Source organism: Corythoichthys intestinalis, chromosome 5, assembly GCF_030265065.1.
Source record: "Corythoichthys intestinalis isolate RoL2023-P3 chromosome 5, ASM3026506v1, whole genome shotgun sequence".
In the NCBI taxonomy this organism is placed as follows: Eukaryota; Metazoa; Chordata; class Actinopteri; order Syngnathiformes; family Syngnathidae; genus Corythoichthys; species Corythoichthys intestinalis.
The window spans coordinates 37,690,806-37,711,378 of record NC_080399.1 but is presented as its reverse complement, the minus strand read 5'-3'; the positions used below and the strand labels follow the sequence as shown (position 1 = coordinate 37,711,378).

At 41.5% G+C, this 20,573-nt stretch overlaps 3 protein-coding genes across 6 annotated transcripts in view; 2 read left to right on the top strand and 1 right to left on the bottom strand.

The window, feature by feature from the left end:
• Positions 1–1,551, top strand: part of il34 (interleukin 34) — a 109,774-nt gene extending 108,223 nt beyond the window's left edge. The window contains exon 8 of the mRNA XM_057835941.1: positions 1,183–1,551. Coding sequence (XP_057691924.1) covers positions 1,183–1,217 — 35 coding nt within the window. The 3' untranslated portion in view covers positions 1,218–1,551. The remainder of the gene's footprint in view (positions 1–1,182) is intronic.
• The window catches only part of LOC130915825 (uncharacterized), a 61,391-nt gene that overhangs the window by 2,145 nt on the left and 38,673 nt on the right, over positions 1–20,573 (bottom strand). Inside the window, exons 2-3 of the mRNA XM_057835936.1 lie at positions 10,460–10,615; positions 10,164–10,229 (exon numbers count right to left, since the gene is read on the bottom strand). Coding sequence (XP_057691919.1) covers positions 10,164–10,229; positions 10,460–10,615 — 222 coding nt within the window. The remainder of the gene's footprint in view (positions 1–10,163; positions 10,230–10,459; positions 10,616–20,573) is intronic.
• The window catches only part of lonp2 (lon peptidase 2, peroxisomal), a 74,463-nt gene continuing 73,815 nt past the window's right edge, over positions 19,926–20,573 (top strand). For all 4 annotated transcript variants that reach the window (XM_057835934.1, XM_057835933.1, XM_057835935.1 and 1 more), the window contains exon 1: positions 19,926–20,369. In XM_057835934.1, coding sequence (XP_057691917.1) covers positions 20,007–20,369 — 363 coding nt within the window. In that variant the 5' untranslated portion in view covers positions 19,926–20,006. The remainder of the gene's footprint in view (positions 20,370–20,573) is intronic.

Below are 20,573 nucleotides of genomic sequence, written 5' to 3'. Positions count from 1 at the left end.
ATTATTCATTGATTAAAATGTATTTGTTTTCTACAGCATATATTTAGAAATATCTTAATTTGCAGTCAATGCAGACATTTCCCCCTTACCTCATGAGAAAACACACACAAAAACAAAACCACTGTAAATTTCCTTTATAGCATCCCTACCAATGTTGAGACCTAACTTACGCCCTTGGTTTGCCCCGACTCCCAGCCACGTAAGCGATGTTTAAATTTTGCTCATTTGGGGCACAGTAAGAAAACAGAGCTTTCTCAGGCTTAAGTCCCCCCCCACCCCCCATTTCATTATTATTTTTGACACTGGTCAAGCCGGCCTTCTGCCTAAGAGCAGAGTTCTAGCTAAGAGTTAACAGTAATGCACAGGTCCATCTCTGCCAGCCTCCTAAGAGCTGAGTTCTAGCTAAGCGTTAACAGTAAGGGTCCAGACTGGACCCTCTGGCGGGTTGTTTCCGGCCAACGGGCCTTATGTTTGACACCCTTGTTTTATCTATTTGAGGAATCAAGACTTGATTACAACTTTTGGCCAATGAAACGAGGGACTCTCGTTTTCAATCCTGACTTGCTGGTTTAGTCAGTTTGTGTTGTCCTCTGAATGTTTTAAGATGATGTAACAATAACTGACTGTAAAACAAGCACTGTAAAGTATATTACGTATTCTTTTTGAGTACTATATAAAACAATGGTCAAGATTTTCAATTATTTGTAAGTGGTGTACAGTAAAACAGCATTGATTTCCCTATGCGTGTAGTGGAAGTGGGTTTATTTCCTGTTGTGCTTACGATATATACATACAAGCCTTTTTAATCAAGACTATGTCATAAATTAGCTTTTGTTGTATGTATTAAATTGGCGATTGAGCACGATTTTGGGGGTGGTGTACTGTTGATGTTGGTGCACAACAACAACAACAAAAATCTTTCCATTTTGATTTTGACTAAAGCGATATGAAACTTGTCATTGCTGAATATTTACTAAAGCTGAATGTTTTTTTTTTCCCAGTATAAAACTGCAAAAACATGAGTTTTGATTTTTTTATTATTATTTTTTTTTTTTATACCAGTCCTGAAACATCTGATGCGCCTTGTTTGTGTCGGTCAATGCAATAATATGGGGTGATGGTCATTGTTGATATTTGGGATATGAAACAAACTCAATGATTTGTTTTCATTCTGTGTTACAGGCTTCAACTCTGCAGACAAATGTGTACCAGGTTAATGAATAATAGCTGGATTGTGTGTTATACTGGAAATTCAGCATGCACATTTGCTCACACTATCGAGCAAATGTAATGACATATGTTTGTAATAAATTCAGCATTCTTAAAGTGTATCTAAGAAAACAAAATAGAACGATTTGTTAACATGAAGTGTGATTTGCCAACGCTGACTAACATTAGCCAACAGAAAGATGACCACTAAGACTCTGATCATTATTGTCTGGTTTGGAAATACAGTATATCTTTTTTTTGTACACAGGATTTTGAACTTATTTATTTTTGGAAATGTATAAGGCTACTGTATGTGACAATACTTTTATGAAAGAAGTATAATTAAATGGCTATTTTTATCAACTTAAAGTGTGTCAACAGTGCTCTGAAGTGATGACATTGATTTAAATACATTTACGTACGTAATGAAACAGAACTCTTTCCAGTTTTGAATATTGTCCAATTTCTCATGAGATTGGAGAGCACTTTTTTTTTTGTTTGTGGTTTGACAGCTGGATTTAAGTCATTTTTGGGTGTGGAATCCAAAACGAATCTCATCTTTTCTCTACCACGTCATCTGCATCCCCATTTTCTTAAAAAATATGAAAAATATTGTACAAAACAAATGTGCTTGGTTCATAAAAAAATTCAAATATTGGCATATCATGAAACATGAAAGGTACAAGCAAAATTGCAATAATTATTTAACAATGTGTTTTTATAAATAAAATGCCTAGTTGTACACATGTAGTAACAACATATTAAGTAGATAAGCTGCAGAGAAAAGAAAAACTTTGGTTTCGACACACAAAAAGTAGTTAAAAGCAGCTGTCAGAATCAAAGCAATCTTTTTTCTCAGAGCCCCATTTCTGATTTTTTTTTTGGTCTCATGGCTGATTAATTACATTCATTAATTGTGAACATATTATTACATGTAGGTTCCACATTTGCCAGTAGAGGGAGTAGGGCGGTCGTAGTTCATTTGAAACTTTTTTCTTTTATAAATTTTTGGCAAGTGTTATTGTTGCTGAATACTCATACCGAATCTTTTTCCCTTCCACAACTCTCTATTTCAAATAACCATAATGCTTTTAACCTTTTATAGGGCACTCATTTAACTCATAGCGTGCCTTTGACGGATCCACACATCCAATCCATTTTGACTGGGAGAGGCTGGATGATGATTGCTGCCAGGCAAAATGGATTGGATGTGTGCATTCACAGCCAGTCCTTACATTAAATTAAATGGATGCCAAAATTAGGCAATGAGTAAAATACTGTTGAAAAATAAAACCTTTAGAGTTTTATTGGGCACTAGAACCAAAGTATAAATTTAGTTTTTTTAATTAACATTTATTAATTTCATTAAAAAAATTTTTTTAAATGTATAGAAATACATTTATATAACTTCCCTCACACTCCTTCCATCTCCCGTTGGTAGAGTGGGGTGGGTGTCTGTTCATCCAAGCTATGGTCCTCTACCAGAGGCCTGGGAGCTTAAGGGTCCTGTGCAGTATCTTTGCTGTTCCTGGGACTGCGCTCTTTTGGATGGAAATGTCTCCAGGGATCTGCTGGAGCCACTTCTCCAGTGTGGTGTACAAGGCCCTCAGTGCCTATGACCACAGGCACCACTGTTGCTTTCACCTTCCAGGCTCTTGGAAGCTCTTCCTTGAGCCCTTGATACTTCTCTAGTTTCTTGTGTTCCTTTTTCCTGATACTGCCATCACTGGTGATGGCTACATTGATCACAACTGCTGTTCTCTGCTGCCTATCCATGATCATGATGTCCGGTTGGCTGGCCACGACCATCTTACCAGTCTGTATCCGGAAGTCCCACAGGATCTTAGCCCTGTCATATTCCACCACCTTGGGAGGTGTTTCCCATTGCGATCTAAGGGTCTCCAGTCCATACTCTGCACAGATGTTTCCATACACTATACTGGCTACTTGATTATGGCGTTCCATGTATACTTTTCCTGCCAGTAGCTTACACCCGGCTGTTTTGTGTTGGACTGTTTCAGGGGCCTCTTTGCATAGCCTGCACCTGGGATCCTGCCTCCTGTGCAACGGCGTAGGATTGCATGGGGACGGTCACGGTAGGGACATAATACTTTTAAACAACCTTATTTGCATCATGTAATGAATTCCGTTACATAGGTAATTTCGATTGTCTTCCCATATATTGTAAGGATTGAAGTGACCCTACCATTATTAAGTGAATTACAGTACATTTATTATGTTCAGACTGACATTGACCCCTTTTCACTTGCTGAATGTGCCAGTCCACCCCCCTCTCAAACCCACGTTTGATTGGCTGATGACTTGACCCCCCCACCACACACACGCATTCATAGCCTGACAGAATTACAAATATATTAGAATTTTTTTTCCACCAGCAGCAGTCACTGTAAGTAATGTATAAAGACATCAATGTTGTGGAAATGGGGAACACACCACTAATTTTGCTACTGAAAGTCAGGCCTGCATCAGGGTTAGCATAATATTAATCAGTGCGAATTTGTCGAACTCGAGGAGGAAGCTGCTTTTAGAGAAATATCCTCCTGTATATTTTCTACTGTTAAAGCTAATTAAACTGTGAGAAATGTAGTGAAACAAGGTTTACAGTGGGGAGAACAGGTATTTGATACACTGCCGATTTTGCTGGTTTTCCCACTTGCAAAGCATGTAGAGGTCTGTAATTTTTATCATAAGTTCTCTTCAACTGTGAGGAACAGAATCTAATACAAAAAAACAGACAATCAGGTTGTATGATTTTTAAATAATAAATTTGCATTTATTTGCATGAAATAAGTATTTGATACATCACAAAAATCGAACTTAATATTTGGTAAAGAAACCTTTGTTTGCTATTACAGATACCAAACGCTTTCTGTAGTCCTTGACAAGGTTTGCACACACTGCATCAGGGATTTTGGCCCACTCCTCCATGCAGATCTTCTCCAGAGCCTTCAGGTTTCGGGGCTGCTGCCGGGCAACACGGACTTTCAGCTCCCTCCATAGATTTTCTATCGGGTTCAGATCTGGTGACTGGCTAGGCCACTCCAGGACCTTAAGGTGCTTCTTACGGAGCCACTCTTTAGTAGCCTTGGCTGTGTGCTTTGGGTCATTGTCATGCTGGAAGACCCAGCCAAGACCCATCTTCAGGGCTCTAACTGAAGGAAGGTGGTTGTCAGCCAAGATCTGGCGATACATAGCCCCATGCATCCTCCCCTCAATACGGTGCAGTCGTCTTGTACCCTTGGCAGAGAAGCAGCCCCAAAAAAATGATGTTTCCTCCTCCATGTTTCACAGTTGGGATGGTGTTCTTGGGGTTGTACTCATCCTTCTTTTTCCTCCAAACACGACGAGCCGAGTTTAGACCAAAAAGTTCCATTTTGGTCTCATCTGACCACATGACCTTCTCCCATTGCTTCTCTGGATCATCCAGATGGTCAGTGGCAAACTTCAGACGTGTCTGGACATGCACTGGCTTCAGCAGCGGGACCTTGCGTGCGCTGTAGGATTTTAATCCATGACGGCGTAACGTGTTTCCGATGGTTTTCTTCGAGACTGTGGTTCCAGCTCTCTTCAGGTCATTGACGAGGTCCTGCCGTGTAGTTCTGGGCTGATCCCTCACCTTCCTCATGATCAGTGATGCCCCACGAGGTGAGATCTTGCATGGAGCCCCAGAACGAGGCAGATTGACCGTCAACTTGAACTTCTTCCATTTTCTAATAATCGCTCCAATTGTTACCTTCTCACCAAGCTGCTTGCTTATTTTCCTGTAGCCCATCTCAGCCTTGTGCAGGTCTATTATTTTATCCCTGATGTCCTTACACAGCTCTTTGGTCTTGGCCATTGTGGAGAGGTTGGAGTTTGTTTGTTTGAGCATGTGAACAGGTGTCTTTTATACAGGTAACAAGTTCAAACAGGTGCAGTTACTTCTGGTAATGAGTGGAGAACAGAAGGGGTTCTTAAAAAAGAACTAAGAGCCGAAATATTTACTAGTTGGTAATGTATCAAATACTTATTTCATGCAGTTAAATACAATTGTTTCCAGAAAACACAGAATGGGATGTTAAAATTCCTGTGCGGGCACATGCAAAAGACTTCTCGATGAATGTTGGTAGTAAAGATGGGGGAATCAATTTGTGGGTACGCATCCTCAGTAGTGTTCCACTGGGTCATGGGGTGTTTTGGCCTTTGACACTATACACCCTCCCCAGAGGCGGCCAGCTGCAGGTTGATCAGCCCTGAGCTTGCGTCCCAAGCCCAATTAGCCAAGGCAGTCGCCTTGGTGCAAGGTGGCAAAAAACCTTAGGGGGACTATGCACGGCAGGGGTGTCCAGTTCCCTGAGCCAGGCTAAGGCTGACCGCATCGTTCCTCTTTAGCCACAGCCACTGGCTGCTTCTTTCAGCTGCTTCTGCCGCAGGTTTGATGGCTGTGCGCTGGCTCTGGCAAGTCCCTCAGGAGCTTTGTGTAAGTTGTTCCCACAAAGCCTCTGCACCCGACTTCCACTGGGCGGACTTCAGCGTTCCAGCCACGCTGTTGAGCTTCAGCGGCTAGCTCGAAATACCGCAGGTGTTTTCGCTCATATGCCTCCTCTATGGAGTTTTCCCATGGTACAGTGAGTTCGATGATAAAGACCTTTTTTAAGGAGGGGGACCAGAGCACCAGGTCAGGCCTCAAGGTGGTAGTGGCGATCTCTGAGGGGAACACCAGCTGTTTGCCAACATCTGCCAGCATCACTCAGTCGCGTGCTGGGAACAACTGGCTTCTCTCTGATGGTGTAGTAGACCTCATGGCAGCTGTGGCCCCTTCACGAACAAAGGCAGGTCCCCAGGAGATATTAGATATCTGTGGTAGGGCGTTGATGTTAACTCACTTTCCCTCCAGAGTAGAAGCAATGCTCTTCAAGACCTGGTTGTGGCGCCAAGTGTACCGTCCTTGGGTGAGGCTGGTTTTACACACTGTAAGTATGTGTCTGAGGGAGGCTTGCTTGGTGCACAGGACACACGCAGGATCTTTGCCAAACCACTGGTGGAGGTTAGTTGGCGTTGGGAGGACATCGTATGTTGCTCTGATGGCGAAGCTCAAGCTCGTAGCGTTCATGGCCAGTACATCCCTCCAACTCAGCTTCCTCTTTTCAACACCCTCCCACCGTATCCACAGGCCTTGTTAGCCAAGGGCGACTGCCTTGGCCCCTCTTGCTGCCTCCTCTTGACGCCGCACTTCCTCCACCACCATCTTCCTTCGTGCTGGCGCAGTGGCACTCCAGGTTGGACGGCTAGCTGTTAATCCAAGGCCTCCTCTTCCTTGCTGAACATTCCCCACAATGTCAGCGTGAATGAGAGCTGCTGTTGCTTCTTCCACTGCCCTTGCTGGAGTCCACTTTCGGCCAGTAGCCAAGGTTGGTGCAGTTTCCCTAACCACTGGGTCTTTGGATTCGTTCAGTGTCAAATGCAGACGTGTTTTAGCACACTTGAACTCCTCCGTAAGGCTGGTAAGAGGCAACTTGAGGGCACTTTCTCCATTGAGGCCTATGGTGGTGAGGCAGCGCGGGACTCCAAGCCACTTCTTAACGTGAGCCATGACTTTTCTTTCCATCTTCTCCACTGTTGAGACAGGCACCTCGTAGATTGCCAAGGGCCACAACACCCGTGGTAGTAGCCCAAACTGGAAACACCAGCACTTAAGCTTCCCAGGTAGTTGGGTATTGTCAATAGCCAGTAGGCCTGCACAGATGTCATTGCCCAGTTGCTCAACCTTGTCCTTGTCTTTCAGGCTCGCATCATAGGTCCTTCCAAGGCTTTTGACTGGCTGCTCAGACACAGTGTCGTTCAGGCTCGCATCATAGCGCCTTCCAAGGCTTTTGACTGGCTGCTCAGACACAGTGGGAATTGGGTCGTCTCCGATGAAGAACTGCAGGTCAGTCAGCACTCCCTTCACCACCGAGATGCTGCGTGACTTGGATGGATTAATCTTCATACGGGCCCAACTGATGTTTTCCGCGAGTTTTCTGAGCAACCTCCTGGTGCATGAAACTGTGGTAGTCAGGGTGGTTATGTAATCCATATAGGCTCTCAGGGGAGGAAGGCGCCGGCAAGAACCAAGTTTTTGTCCTCCCACAACCCACTTTGAGGCTCGGATAATGACCTCCATTGCCAAGGTGAATGCCAAGGGAGATATGGTACATCCGGCCATGATGCCTATCTCCAGGTGCTGCCACGACGTGGTGAATTCAGGCGTGGAGAAGCAGAACTGCAGGTCCTGCAAATAGTCCTTGACCAAGGTAGTGATGGTGTCCGGGATGTTGAAAAACTTAAAGGCTGCCCAGAGGAGTTCATGGGGCACAGAGCCGAAGGCATTTGCAAGATCCAAAAAGATTGCATGGAGGTCGCGTTTCTCAAGTTTAGCCCTTTGGATCTGGTGCCAAATCATGCTAGTGTGTTCTAAGCACCCCGAGAAACCCGGTATTCCTGCCTTCTGGACACATGTATCCACATACCCATTTCTGTTTAGGTACTCAGCCATCCTTTGTGCGATGATTCCAAAGAAGATTTTACCCTCCACGTTAAGCAAAGCAATGGGGGGGAACTGACTGATGTTCGTTGCGTATTTCTCCTTTGGGATAAGGATCCCGCCTGCCCTGCACATACATATATATATATCTGAGAGAATCTGAGAATCCATCTTGTGGGAAAACAAAGAAACTTCGGTACTGTCATAGATCGTCGTATTTAGAGCATGTCGTCGGATGTAGAAACAAATGGCGAGTCAAATTTTAAAAGATGGTGTGTCGAAGCGATAGTATGTCAAGGTACCACTGTACATTATAATTCCATTAATTCGTTCCACAGCCCAAAAACTTACACTAAATCCTTAATAAATACTGCTATTACTATTGCAAATAGCAATTATAAAGACCAAAACAAATAAATTATGAATAAAAATCTGAATAATAATATAATATAATATAATAGTAATAATAATAATAATACCTGTAATAATGTAACGAATCAAGTTCTAATGTGGTGGATGTATTTTACGTGGTGTATCTGAACGCACCGCGTGGTTGACGACAGAGTGAGAGAGAGTGTATTACAGTTTTTACTTTCACTTTTCTGTGTTCTGTTGTTGGGCGTCAGCTGCGGGGCACAGTAGGCATGTTGTGAACGCAAGAGTTTGAAATAAATGATTAAAAACCTGATGAAGCTGGCGATTTCTTTGGCGATGTTACAATAATAATAATTGTCACCTTAACTTATAAAGACGGAGGAGGACCGCCGAGTTCGTAGCCATTCTACGGCCCTATTGCCGAGCCAGTTTACGGATGTGGACATCACGCTCATATTTCCCTATCATTTCAAACTTCATTTCAATGGTAAGCCTCACCTTTATCTTTTTTTCACTACTTGCATGACCATTGTTGGAACCCATTTTGATTTCTCTTCCAAGAAAATCCACCGTGCGTAAGTCTTGTGGGAAAACAAGGACACTGCCAGTCTGTCATAAGTCGTCGTATTTCGAGCATATTGTCGGATGTAGAAACAAATAGCGAGTCAAATTTTACGTCAGATGTCGAAAAGATCGTGTGTCGAAGCGATCGTATGTCGAGGTACCACTGTATTAGGCGTAATGGATTATAAGGCGGTATTGAGAAAATTGAAGGCTTTTAGGTGCGCATTATGGTGCGGAAAATACAGTACATGTTTCAAACTATCCTTTAATGTTCTAATGATAGCATATGCATTTATAGGATTGTATATACAGTTATTGATATTACCGTATTGGCCCGAATATAAGACGGTGTTTTTTGCATTGAAATAACACTGAAAAAGAGGGGTCGTCTTATATTCGCGGTCTAGACATTATACCCACTCACGACACTATATGGCGCCAGATATCATTGAAGCCATGTTCTGTCATGACAGATCTCAGCTACTCTCCCCATTCACGACGCTAGATGGCGCCAGATATCATTGAAGCGATGTTCTGTCATGACAGATCTCAGCTACTCTTTTTGGTTTAACCAGTTTGCATTATTTTATTGCAATGTTTTTCCTTATTCAGATTTGTTTCAAAACTACAGTTACACTTACACTTCAATTTGATGGTTAATGCAGTTATTGCAATTTTGTTGTTTTATCACAATAGATTGGTTTATTTACATTTCAAAAACCAGAAGCCATTCATTTACGAATGTGATTGCACTTTAGTTTACATATTTAATTGTTCAGATATTAAGATTTGAATGAGGGAAAATAACATGCTTTTTCTTTCAAATATATTGTTTTAATCATTTGTTTCGTATGTACTGTAACTATTTTCTTTATAAAAATTAATTTGGTATTCAAAAAGCCTTTTTTCAATCTTGAGTCTTGAAAAAGAGGGGGTCGTTTTATAATCAGGGTCGTCATATATTCGGGCCAATACGGTATATATACACAAAAAAATTTATGTTAAAATGGTGGCGGGGCATGACACTACTTCGCGGTTTTTCACTTTACGCAGTTGGTTCTAGTCCCCATTAACAGCGATAAGTGAGCGATCACTGTAGTAGCTGTTCCATTGTAATTGCTTCGGTACTAAAATGTTGACGTACGATGTTCCTCCTAATCCTTTAAAAGCCATGAAGTCATTTTTGCACATTTGTTTCAAAAATTCAATCTAATTCAATGAAAGTATGTTGTTTTAAAATGAAAGATGAATAGTTTGTTAAAACTAAACAAGCACTACATTGTCATATTGTTCAAATTTTGAGCCGCTCAAAGATCTTCACTCACTTCTGTGGGGTTTAACAGCCCACCCCAAAATTACTTGGGAAGGAAGTCATTTAGCTCATTCATCTTAAATTTTATTACCTCTGATTATGCCATTTATATTTGCATAATTTCTTATTCCCTTCCTAACTTAAATAAGACAAAAGACATATAACGCTGAAAGCAATTACTTGTGTCAGAGGATTCCTTGCTGTTTTCAACTGCCTCCTGCTTTTGATTCCTTTCCTAGAAAAACGCTACATCAGAGAAGGTCAAAGGGATCACATTCCAAAACACCATCACATCACATATTCCTGTCATTTATAAAAGAATTGCCACATTTAGACCAGCTGCCTTATCCGGTCTCCAATATGTTCTGAATTTCTGGCTTCCACATGTTTAAATGCAGATACCACAAGAAATACTCCTCAGCCTTATCATTTCTATACAGTATGTTAATTGAATTGTGCCATTAAAACTTGCTCACCTGCGATAGTAATTGTATCCATTTGCTTGCTTTTGTGTGTGTGTAGTTGTTAGGTTTCCTGGATTTTTCCGTTACAGCAGTGGCTAAATTTAGGCGTCTCTTGGACAGCCTTCCTAAGTAAACTCTGCCAGATGTAGTCGCCTCCATGATTCTCACCTCAAATAAAGAGAAATTACAGGTCAGGTGACTCCTGGATGTGCAAATTAGAAGTTAATTATCATACCTGTCAAATTGTACGGTTTCGGGGCACTGATTTTTAAATGTGTACGTTAAAAATCTGTACGTTTTTCATGCATTACGTTTTTTTTTTCCGTTCGGATTTTGTCACTGTTTTGACAACGAGACAATGCCCCGAATGGCGTTCCGAACGCTACACGTCACTTCCACTCATTAATATTCATGACGTTAGCAACTTTTGCTAAGGGGGGGACAAGCTCCCGTTTGTCCCCAATAGTAAATGAATGGAAATAGTGTACGAAGAGACGTTTACAGAGCTAAACCTACCAATTCTGTCCGAAAATGATGTCCCTGGTGCCAAATTCACTGGTAAAGATGTGGAAGGACATACAAATATTCAGTTATAGAGATGGCTTGAGTGGTGAGGGCTGATAAAGACGGAAAAAAAGAAAAGAACCGACCTAAGCTTAGCCTTAGCTTTTTTATCGAAACCTTTTTCTTACGCCACTGACAATGACATTAACCTGTTTCAAGAATATCTTTTACCACCAAATGCTCTTTCTAGTTTATATATTATATCCTCAGTTTGTCTCTGACCGTTCTTTTGGGCAATTTAAATAGCTATTTTTTGTGTAGCGATCACAACTGCTACTCGTTGACAGCCAACGAACACTTTAAATTTTTTCATTAAAAACGAATCTTAATTGTATAATTTATTTACGCCCCCTTGCTAAAGTTTTTTTTTTTCACGCTTAACAAAGATACGATGTTGGAAATTGTAGCACGGTTTTCAGTGCTCTCATAGCGATGTCAGGATATTCTGAAATGACTTTAATCCAGAACCTCAGTAGAGTTGTCTCAAATGTACAGTACGTTTAAGGTCGCCATCATTTGCGATCTCTACAAGCTGATCCTCCTGTTGCACAGACATGCTCGAATCACTCGGTTTATTCACAAATGGGTCACGAATCCACTCCTTCGCAGTTTTCGTGGGTCTTTAGCAGTGCTGTTAATCTTACTGAAAAAAAGTAATTAATTATAGTTACAAATTACTTCTCCCAAAAAGTAATTGCGTTAGTAACTCAATTACCTGAATGTAAGAGAAATTACTTACTTGGCAAAGTAATTGGTGATAATTACTTTTTTTTTTTTTTCCCCTCAAAAAAAAAACAACAAAAAACAAAAAAACATTGGCCACACTATGTGAAGTTTTTTGTGGAGGTCTTTGGTACAATTGGCCCGAGCCCAATTCTTTACCCTAATTTACCCTTTACCCTGAATCAACTGTTAAAAGTTGTTAAAATTGCTCCCATTATTGCATTAGTTCCCTTCTCTCTACTTTCGACATATGAAAGTTTTAAAACTGTTTCATCATTTAAAGATAGATTCAAGTCAAGATTTTGCCGATTTAGAAGTATTTTAGATAAAAAGTTACTTAGGTTCGCTAGGAAGGTTCTCTACAACAGAGCCGTCTTAAAAAGCCTACTGCTTTAAGATGGCGGCTGTCTACTAATGCATTTAGTGCCATGTCTGTCATTTTGCATCTAGTTATATCTATATACAGTACATGTGATATCTACCATGTCTACCATATCTACCATAACATGCGGGCGTAGTTTGAAGGCTATCGGGTACAACATGTATTATTGGAGCTACCTAGGATCGCGTTTGCTCGGCGTCACAACTTTCTTGCCTCCTCCCCGCTCCTGCTCTGCTCTGTCGTCTCGGTGAGTCCGTCTCCCTCAGACTTTTCCACTCTCCCTCTCCCTCTCGACTTTTCGACCAATATAGTAACGCATAGTAACGCATGCCTTTCCGTCCTCAGTAACGGTAACGGCGTTGCCAAGATGAGAAAAGTAATTAATTAGATTACCTACTACTGAAAAAAATAACGCGGTTAGTAACACCGTTACATTGTAACAACGTTATTAACAACACTGGTCTTTAGTGATTGGGAAGTAGCGTAGATTTTGTTTTCTTCGAGGTTGTAGGCTCATCTTCTGGCTCGTCGGGTGACCATTTCCACGTAAAAAATCAGTCCAAAGACATCTTTTTTTTCAGTCATTTTAGTGTTGGGGCTAATTATTTCCGGGAACAAATGCGATGGGCCTGCCCTATGTCATGCGTTATTATCGAGGAAAAGCACACATAGATATAAAAAACAATCAATGGATTTCTAGGGCGACATTCTATTCTGTAGAATTATATCTCGAGAAGACAGGGATATTGGTATGTTAATGGGCACAGGCCAAAGTTAATTCGGACAGAATGCAGTCATCATGAAATTATTATTTCTGTGTGGCCCGGTAGCAAATGCGCCATGGACCGGTACCGGTCCGCGGCCCGGCGGTTGGGGATCCCTGCTCTGAAGGACCATGACAACCCAACAAAATGTTTACAGCTTCACCTTGCTGGCGTTACAGTGTGTATGACACCAAAAAGCATGTTTATTTCATATTTCATGCGGTGTTTTATGCTCCTGAATGAAATTGGCCGCTTGGATGTGCGTGGAAGCGATCGTTTTATATATTTAATTTTTGAATCCCGCACCATGAAAATGAGTGACTTTCGGCTTCAGTCTCGGGTTTAGGACGAATGCGAATGTGACGTCACCCGGGTCAGCATCTCAAAATACAGTATTGCTTTATAGCATGCAGATGGACTGCGAATTCAGCTGATTTTGCGGATTAATTTGTTTATTTTTCGCTTCATGCCAGCCAAACGGCTGCAGAAAATTGTTGCTGCACAAGGGAGAGGCATGTGAGCCTTTTTGGGTTTCAAAAGGTTCCCGTTCACCACTGATAATGCCCAATACAAGCCCTACTATTGTGGGACCACTGGACTTACAAGTAAGTGAGTAAACATCGTATTTTGTATTATGTGAAATACTGGGATGGTGGCACACCTTTTAATATGGAGGTGGGTTGCATTTTGTGGCTGATTGTCCACCAAGAATATTACTCGGCCGACGAACGGCGGCTTGTTTGCACACACCCCTCTAAACTTGGCTTATTGCCCTTTTCGTGTGCCAGGTGTTCTGTTGTAAGATAAACTTGTTTTTGGGTGCCAAATATACAGTATTATGCCAGTTTGCTCTTCCACAGCTATTATACGCGCACTCCCAAGCTATTACGAAGAATACAGTTTTAGCCATCATCATGTGCTTACAGGTCATTGTTCACATTCTGCTGATTGATAGATACACACACATATATTGATTCATCACACAACGTCTCAGTACTTTTCCACCAAGCTACAGTACTTTGAGTGTAAATGTGTGTTTAAAACAAAGATATCTTGCCTGCTCAGGTAATTCAATCAGGAAGTTTTAATCGGGAAGTGTGACTGTTCAATCACTGACTAGAATAAGGAATTTGCCCGACCGAACCTGCCACGTTGGACAACAGTGTTGTAACTGTACTTTGCTCATCAACAAGCCCTCAATAAAAGCAGCGAGCCCCAGGATGAGAGAGAGAGAATTACTGACTTGCGAGCAGAGCGCAAAGCTCTGTCAAGTCCTCTCCCCCTGGCGGCCGCCGGTGGAAACATATCTCCGTACCTGGTCTGATCCTTCTCCCTCCCTTTCTGGGTCTTTAATTAATTACAAAAGTAAGTTTAGACCTAACATCTGTCCAATTCAATCCCATCAGAAATTGCAACTTTGTGCTAAAAATGGTCGCGAATACAGCGATTACAAAGTAATCACTACAAACTTTCTTTAAATAAATGGCTATTTACTTACGTTTGATCATGGACCTACATGTAGAAAAGTTCTCCTCAGACACATCCTGCCATGTTAGCTGCACAACAGCTGCACGCCGCTCTGTTTACGTCTTCACCATGTAGTTAAGCATTATTTTACGCCATATTCGTGTTGACCATGTGGCAGGTACACGCTCCTCCGACGTCGGCCGGTTTTTCCGGCGGTACTCTCCAGCTGCTTCCCCAGCGAGCTCTGCTGTCAGTAGCAGGGGAATGAGCTGTATCTTGCTCACCGCCAGGTGGGTTGCCTATTGGCGAAGACAATCGACAACCCCGCCGCCGTGTGAGATGATCCGGGCTAGTTTTGTGTGATTTTTTTGCTTCGAAAAGTGAAAATAAGACTTTGAGACGTCACTCGGTTCGGGTTAGCATGTCGGCTAGCTGTCACACCCCTTGGTTTGTTTACATTCTCCGAAGCCGGGGCAGGGAAATGACAAAAGCCTCACTAATTACAGTGGCATAAAATATCGTCCGGCAGGTGCGACAACACAGGTGAAGTGGACCACTTTTGACCATTATAGAGTAATTTTGCCACGTCATACTGAATAAATGCATTTTTATGATTTCATATTCCATTTAGCACAAGAATGTTACATGTCTTGACCATACCATTTATTTAGCAATTGGGGAAAAATACTTCGATAAAAAGAATATCCTGTAGAATATCCTGTAAAAATATTGGAGTAGAGAGACTGAAACAATGACATTTTGCGGCTGTCTTCGTCGCATTTCCTTGCTCTGATTAGTTCCCCTTCAATGGGCTGAATTGTAAATCAGATGAAATCATGACCCTGCCGACGTCATCCTCCTGTTGGGGACGCTAGAGCCCTATAAAGGCGTGGCTAAACGGCGGATTAAAAGACTAATTTGTGGTCATCTACGCTTTGCCAAATTGTTGTACATAGTCGAATTGTCTCAAAATATGATTGTAATTCACATAATAATGCTATTTAAGACTTTTTTTTTATCATGTCATACACACTTTAAACGTCCGCGCAAGTTGATCCATTCTTGACATTTTTTCCTCCAAGTTTTTGGTTTTGGGAAACGTATGAAGAAAACATCTTTCATTTGTCTAGAGTCGTTTCTACACTTTCCATATCAGCAGTGCTTGATCGACATGTACGTTTTTGAAAGATTACCAGAGATAAATAGCAGAAATGCAGTGGTACCTCAACATACGATCGCTTCGACAAACGATCCTTTCGACATCCGACGTAAAAATTGACTCGCCATTTGTTTCTACATCCGATGACATGCTCTAAATACGACGAGCTATGACAGCACTGAAGTTTCGTTGTTTTTCCACGAGACTGACGCATGGCAGATTCTCTTGTGAGAGAAATCAACATGGGTCCCAACAATGCTACTGCAGGTGGTAATGGTGTTGGTGGTGTTATACTTGTATAGCGCTTTTCCACCTCTTAAGGCGTTCAAAGCGCTTTACACTACATCGCCATCCACCTACTGGTGACGCAGCAGGAGAAATGTGGGGTTCAGTATCTTGCTCAAGGATTCTTAGGCGAGTTCATCAGGGCAGAGAATCGAACCCACAGCCTCTGGGTTGGGGGACAACTACTCTACCACTGAGCCACGCCTGATGGCGGTGGTGAAAAAAAGGAAAAAAATGTGCTGCTTACCATTTGCCTGGTATACCAGACTCACCGCTGTTCCAGTGATTGAGTCTGGCGACCGTCCGGTGTACTGACAAATGGAAGCCAGGGCAAACAGGCAGCGGAGTGGACCAATCAGCGACGGGCAGACGTGACGTTGTTAACGCGACAAGTAATTAGCGTGAGCGGAGAATGGAGAAGTTTATACAACATGGCTAGCGCGAGCCATGTTGACTGTTTTCAATGACTTGTTTCGATGCGTTTTTGGTAATTTAAAACTGGTTTAACGGCGGATTGGAACATGTTCTCGGCTCTCCCGTTCGCCATCTGTGTTGTTGTAGACACGACTTTCGGCGCGCAAGAGTGACGTTACTCGTTAAGAAGACGTCACGCAAATAAACGAATCTGATTGGACGATTGATTTTGTACCTTGCTCGAGAGGCCGTTAATGGGCTGGGTCCCAGACTATTTCTCACATTGTTTGAAAAATACAGGGAGAATAGTCTGGCTGTGCCAGGCAAGCTTACCATTACCATTGACATGAAGATGGATGTGATACAAAAATATGAGCGTCGGGTCCGTGATATGGCTCGCTCAACAATACAGCCGTAGACGGTCCTCCTCCGTTCTCCAGTCTTTATAAATTAAGGTGGCAATTATTATTGTGGTAACATCTCCAAAAAAATCGCCAGCTTCATCATGTTTCTAATAATTTATTCCATCAACTTGAGCCTAATGTCCCCCACAGCAAGTAAACAAAGTGAAAGTGAAACTAAAAAGGCTCACTATCAAGTAAGCCACGCGATGTGTTCAGGTGCACCACACAAAAACATTCGCCACATTAGAACTCCGTTTGTTACATTATTACAGGTATTATTATTATTATTAGAGATGTCCCGATCGATCGCATCCCGATCGATCGGGTCCGATCACGTCATTTTCAAAGTATCGGAATCGGCAAAAAAATATCGGACATGCCTTTTTTTAATATACAGTGCCTTGCAAAAGTATTCGGCCCCCTTGAATCTTGCAACCTTTCGCCACATTTCAGGCTTCAAACATAAAGATATAAAATTTAATTTTTTTGTCAAGAATCAACAACAAGTGGGACACAATCGTGAAGTGGAACAACATTTATTGGATAATTTAAACTTTTTTAACGAATAAAAAACTGAAAAGTGGGGCGTGCAATATTATTTGGCCCCTTTACTTTCAGTGCAGCAAACTCACTCCAGAAGTTCAGTGAGGATCTCTGAATGATCCAATGTTGTCCTAAATGACCGATGATGATAAATAGAATCCACCTGTTTGTAATCAAGTCTCCGTATAAATGCACCTGCTCTGCGATAGTCTCAGGGTTATGTTTAAAGTGCAGAGAGCATTATGAAAACCAAGGAACACACCAGGCAGGTCCGAGATACTGTTGTGGAGAAGTTTAAAGCCGGATTTGGATACAAAAAGATTTCCCAAGCTTTAAACATCTCAAGGAGCACTGTGCAAGCCATCATATTGAAATGGGAGGAGCATCAGACCATTGCAAATCTACCAAGACCCGGCCGTCCTTCCAAACTTTCTTTCTTTCTTTCTGATCAGAGATGCAGCCAAGAGGCCCATGATCACTCTGGATGAACTGCAGAGATCTACAGCTGAGGTGGGAGAGTCTGTCCATAGGACAACAATCAGTCGTACACTGCACAAATCTGGCCTTTATGGAAGAGTGGCAAGAAGAAAGCCATTTCTCAAAGATATCCATAAAAAGTCTCGTTTAAAGTTTGCCACAAGCCACCTGGGAGACACACCAAACATGTGGAAGAAGGTGCTCTGGTCAGATGAAACCAAAATTGAACTTTTTGGCCACAATGCAAAACGATATGTTTGGCGTAAAAGCAACACAGCTCATCACCCTGAACACACCATCCCCACTGTCAAACATGGTGGTGGCAGCATCATGGTTTGGGCCTGCTTTTCTTCAGCAGGGACAGGGAAGATGGTTAAAATTGACGGGAAGATGGATGCAGCCAAATACAGGAACATTCTGGAAGAAAACCTGTTGGTATCTGCACAAGACCTGAGACTGGGACGGAGATTTATCTTCCAACAGGACAATGATCCAAAACATAAAGCCAAATCTACAATGGAATGGTTCAAAAATAAACGTATCCAGGTGTTAGAATGGCCAAATCAAAGTCCAGACCTGAATCCAATCGAGAATCTGTGGAAAGAGCTGAAGACTCCTGTTCACAAACACTCTCCATCCAACCTCACTGAGCTCGAGCTGTTTTGCAAGGAAGAATGGGCAAGAATGTCAGTCTCTCGATGTGCAAAACTGATAGAAACATACCCCAAGCGACTTGCAGCTGTAATTGGAGCAAAAGGTGGCGCTACAAAGTATTAACGCAAGGGGGCCGAATAATATTGCACGCCCCACTTTTCAGTTTTTTATTTGTTAAAAAAGTTTAAATTATCCAATAAATTTTGTTCCACTTCACGATTGTGTCCCACTTGTTGTTGATTCTTGACAAAAAATTAAAACTTTATATCTTTATGTTTGAAGCCTGAAATGTGGCGAAAGGTTGCAAGGTTCAAGGGGGCCGAATACTTTTGCAAGGCACTGTATATATATACATATATGTGTGTGTGTGTGTGTGTGTGTGTGTATATATATATATATATATACATTTTAAATCATTTTCTAATTGTATTTAACGTTACAGACATAAAATGTTACACTCATCGAGAGTCTTTAGTTTAGGTTTAAGGTAGGGTTATCAAATTTATCCCGTTAACGGTGGTATTTAATTTTTATTAAAATTTATCACGTTAAAATATTTAAAGCAATTAACGCATGCGCTGCACGACCCACTCACGCATTGTCGCGCTGAATCTGTAATGGCACCGTTTTATCTATATATAGAGCTAAAAGGCTGCGTAAAATGAGTAGAGTGAATTTTGGCAACCTTTGGAACATTTTTTAAATTGGCTAAAGCCTTACAATCCCTCTCCCTACGATCAGAAATATCGTGGGAAGTAATGTGGGGAAGAAAGGTAGTAATTGATCTTTTTCTTAACACCCAATGTTATTTCCCAACGCAGAGAAGATATATCAATTGGTACCACTATGCACAGTCATGGGTGCACTTCCAATCATGCATTTGGGCACAACAGTTAAATGGCTACAGTGTCATTTACTGAAAGCTCAACAAATACACTAGATGGCAATATTTAGTCACAATATATAAAGTCACATTTATCCTTTAAGAATTACAAGTCTTTTCTATCCGTGGATCCCTCTCACAGAAAGAATGTTAATCATGTAAATGCCATCTTGAGGATTTATTGTCATAATAAACAAATACAGTACTTATGTACTGTATGTTGCCAAAATGTATATGATCGGGAAAAATTATCGGAAATGGTTGGAATTGAATCGGGTGCACAAAAAAAAAAAGCAATCGGCTCGGGAAATATGATAAAAAACATGATCGGAACAACCCTAATTATTATTATTGCTATTATCATATTATTATTATTCCGATTTTTATTCAAAATGTATTTGTTTTCCTCTTTGTAATTGACATTTGCTATAGTAACATACATATTTATTGAGAATTTAGTGTAGGTTTTTCAGTTCACCGCAGTGTTTTTGGGCTGTGGAACGAAAAATGGAATTATAATGCATTCTTATGGGAAAATCCTGCTAGACATACTACCATTTCGACTTACAAACAAGGTCCTGGAAGGAATTAACTTCGTATGTAGAGGTAACACTATAATTGTTTGTATGCGAGGGCGCGTCTATAATGTCCCACTTCGGCTTTACGATGCGACGTCACGGTCTAAAAATAGCATTCGTGCAGTATGCGTCTGCTATAAAGTAAAAAAAAAAAAAAAAAAAAAAAATGCGTCTGCTTCTTCAAAACACGTGACTGCACTTGCACTTCCGCCACCATTTCGTGACTCGCAGTGGACGAAGTTGATACAAAGGTGATAAAAATATGGATGGACCAGCTGGTAAGAAAAGAAAAACTGTTGCCCACGGACGTCATCTACCAGAATGGGAGAGACAAACTGGTGAATACGCTGGATGGATAAAAGCGTCTTTGAAAGGACAACGGTATTCGTTTTGCGTGCCGTGTGGAATGAGCATTGAAGTTTCGGCATCAGGATTCTGCGATCTCAGCAAGCACTTCGAGACAAAAGGTCATCAAGACGCAGTCAGCAGAATGAAAAGCTATGCTGTGACGAAAGCAGAGGTTTTATTCTGCCAATTTGTTGCCGAGCACAATTTGCCTGCAACTATTGCTGATCACTTCTCAGAATTGACCAAAGAAATGTTCCCTGACTCCGAGATTGCATCGGTAAGTTAATTTTATCAATTGACCTTTTTAATTTATAATTGGACACACTAACAGACAAGTTAACACTTCAAGTCAAACTGAATTGTGAGTTGAAGTGCCTTGAAGTGGAGCCGTCAAAAGATGATAGAAATTGCCAAAAGTACAATTATAACAAAAGTCACTGTTAAATTTTAGTAATCATGATGTAGCTGAAGATATTGATTG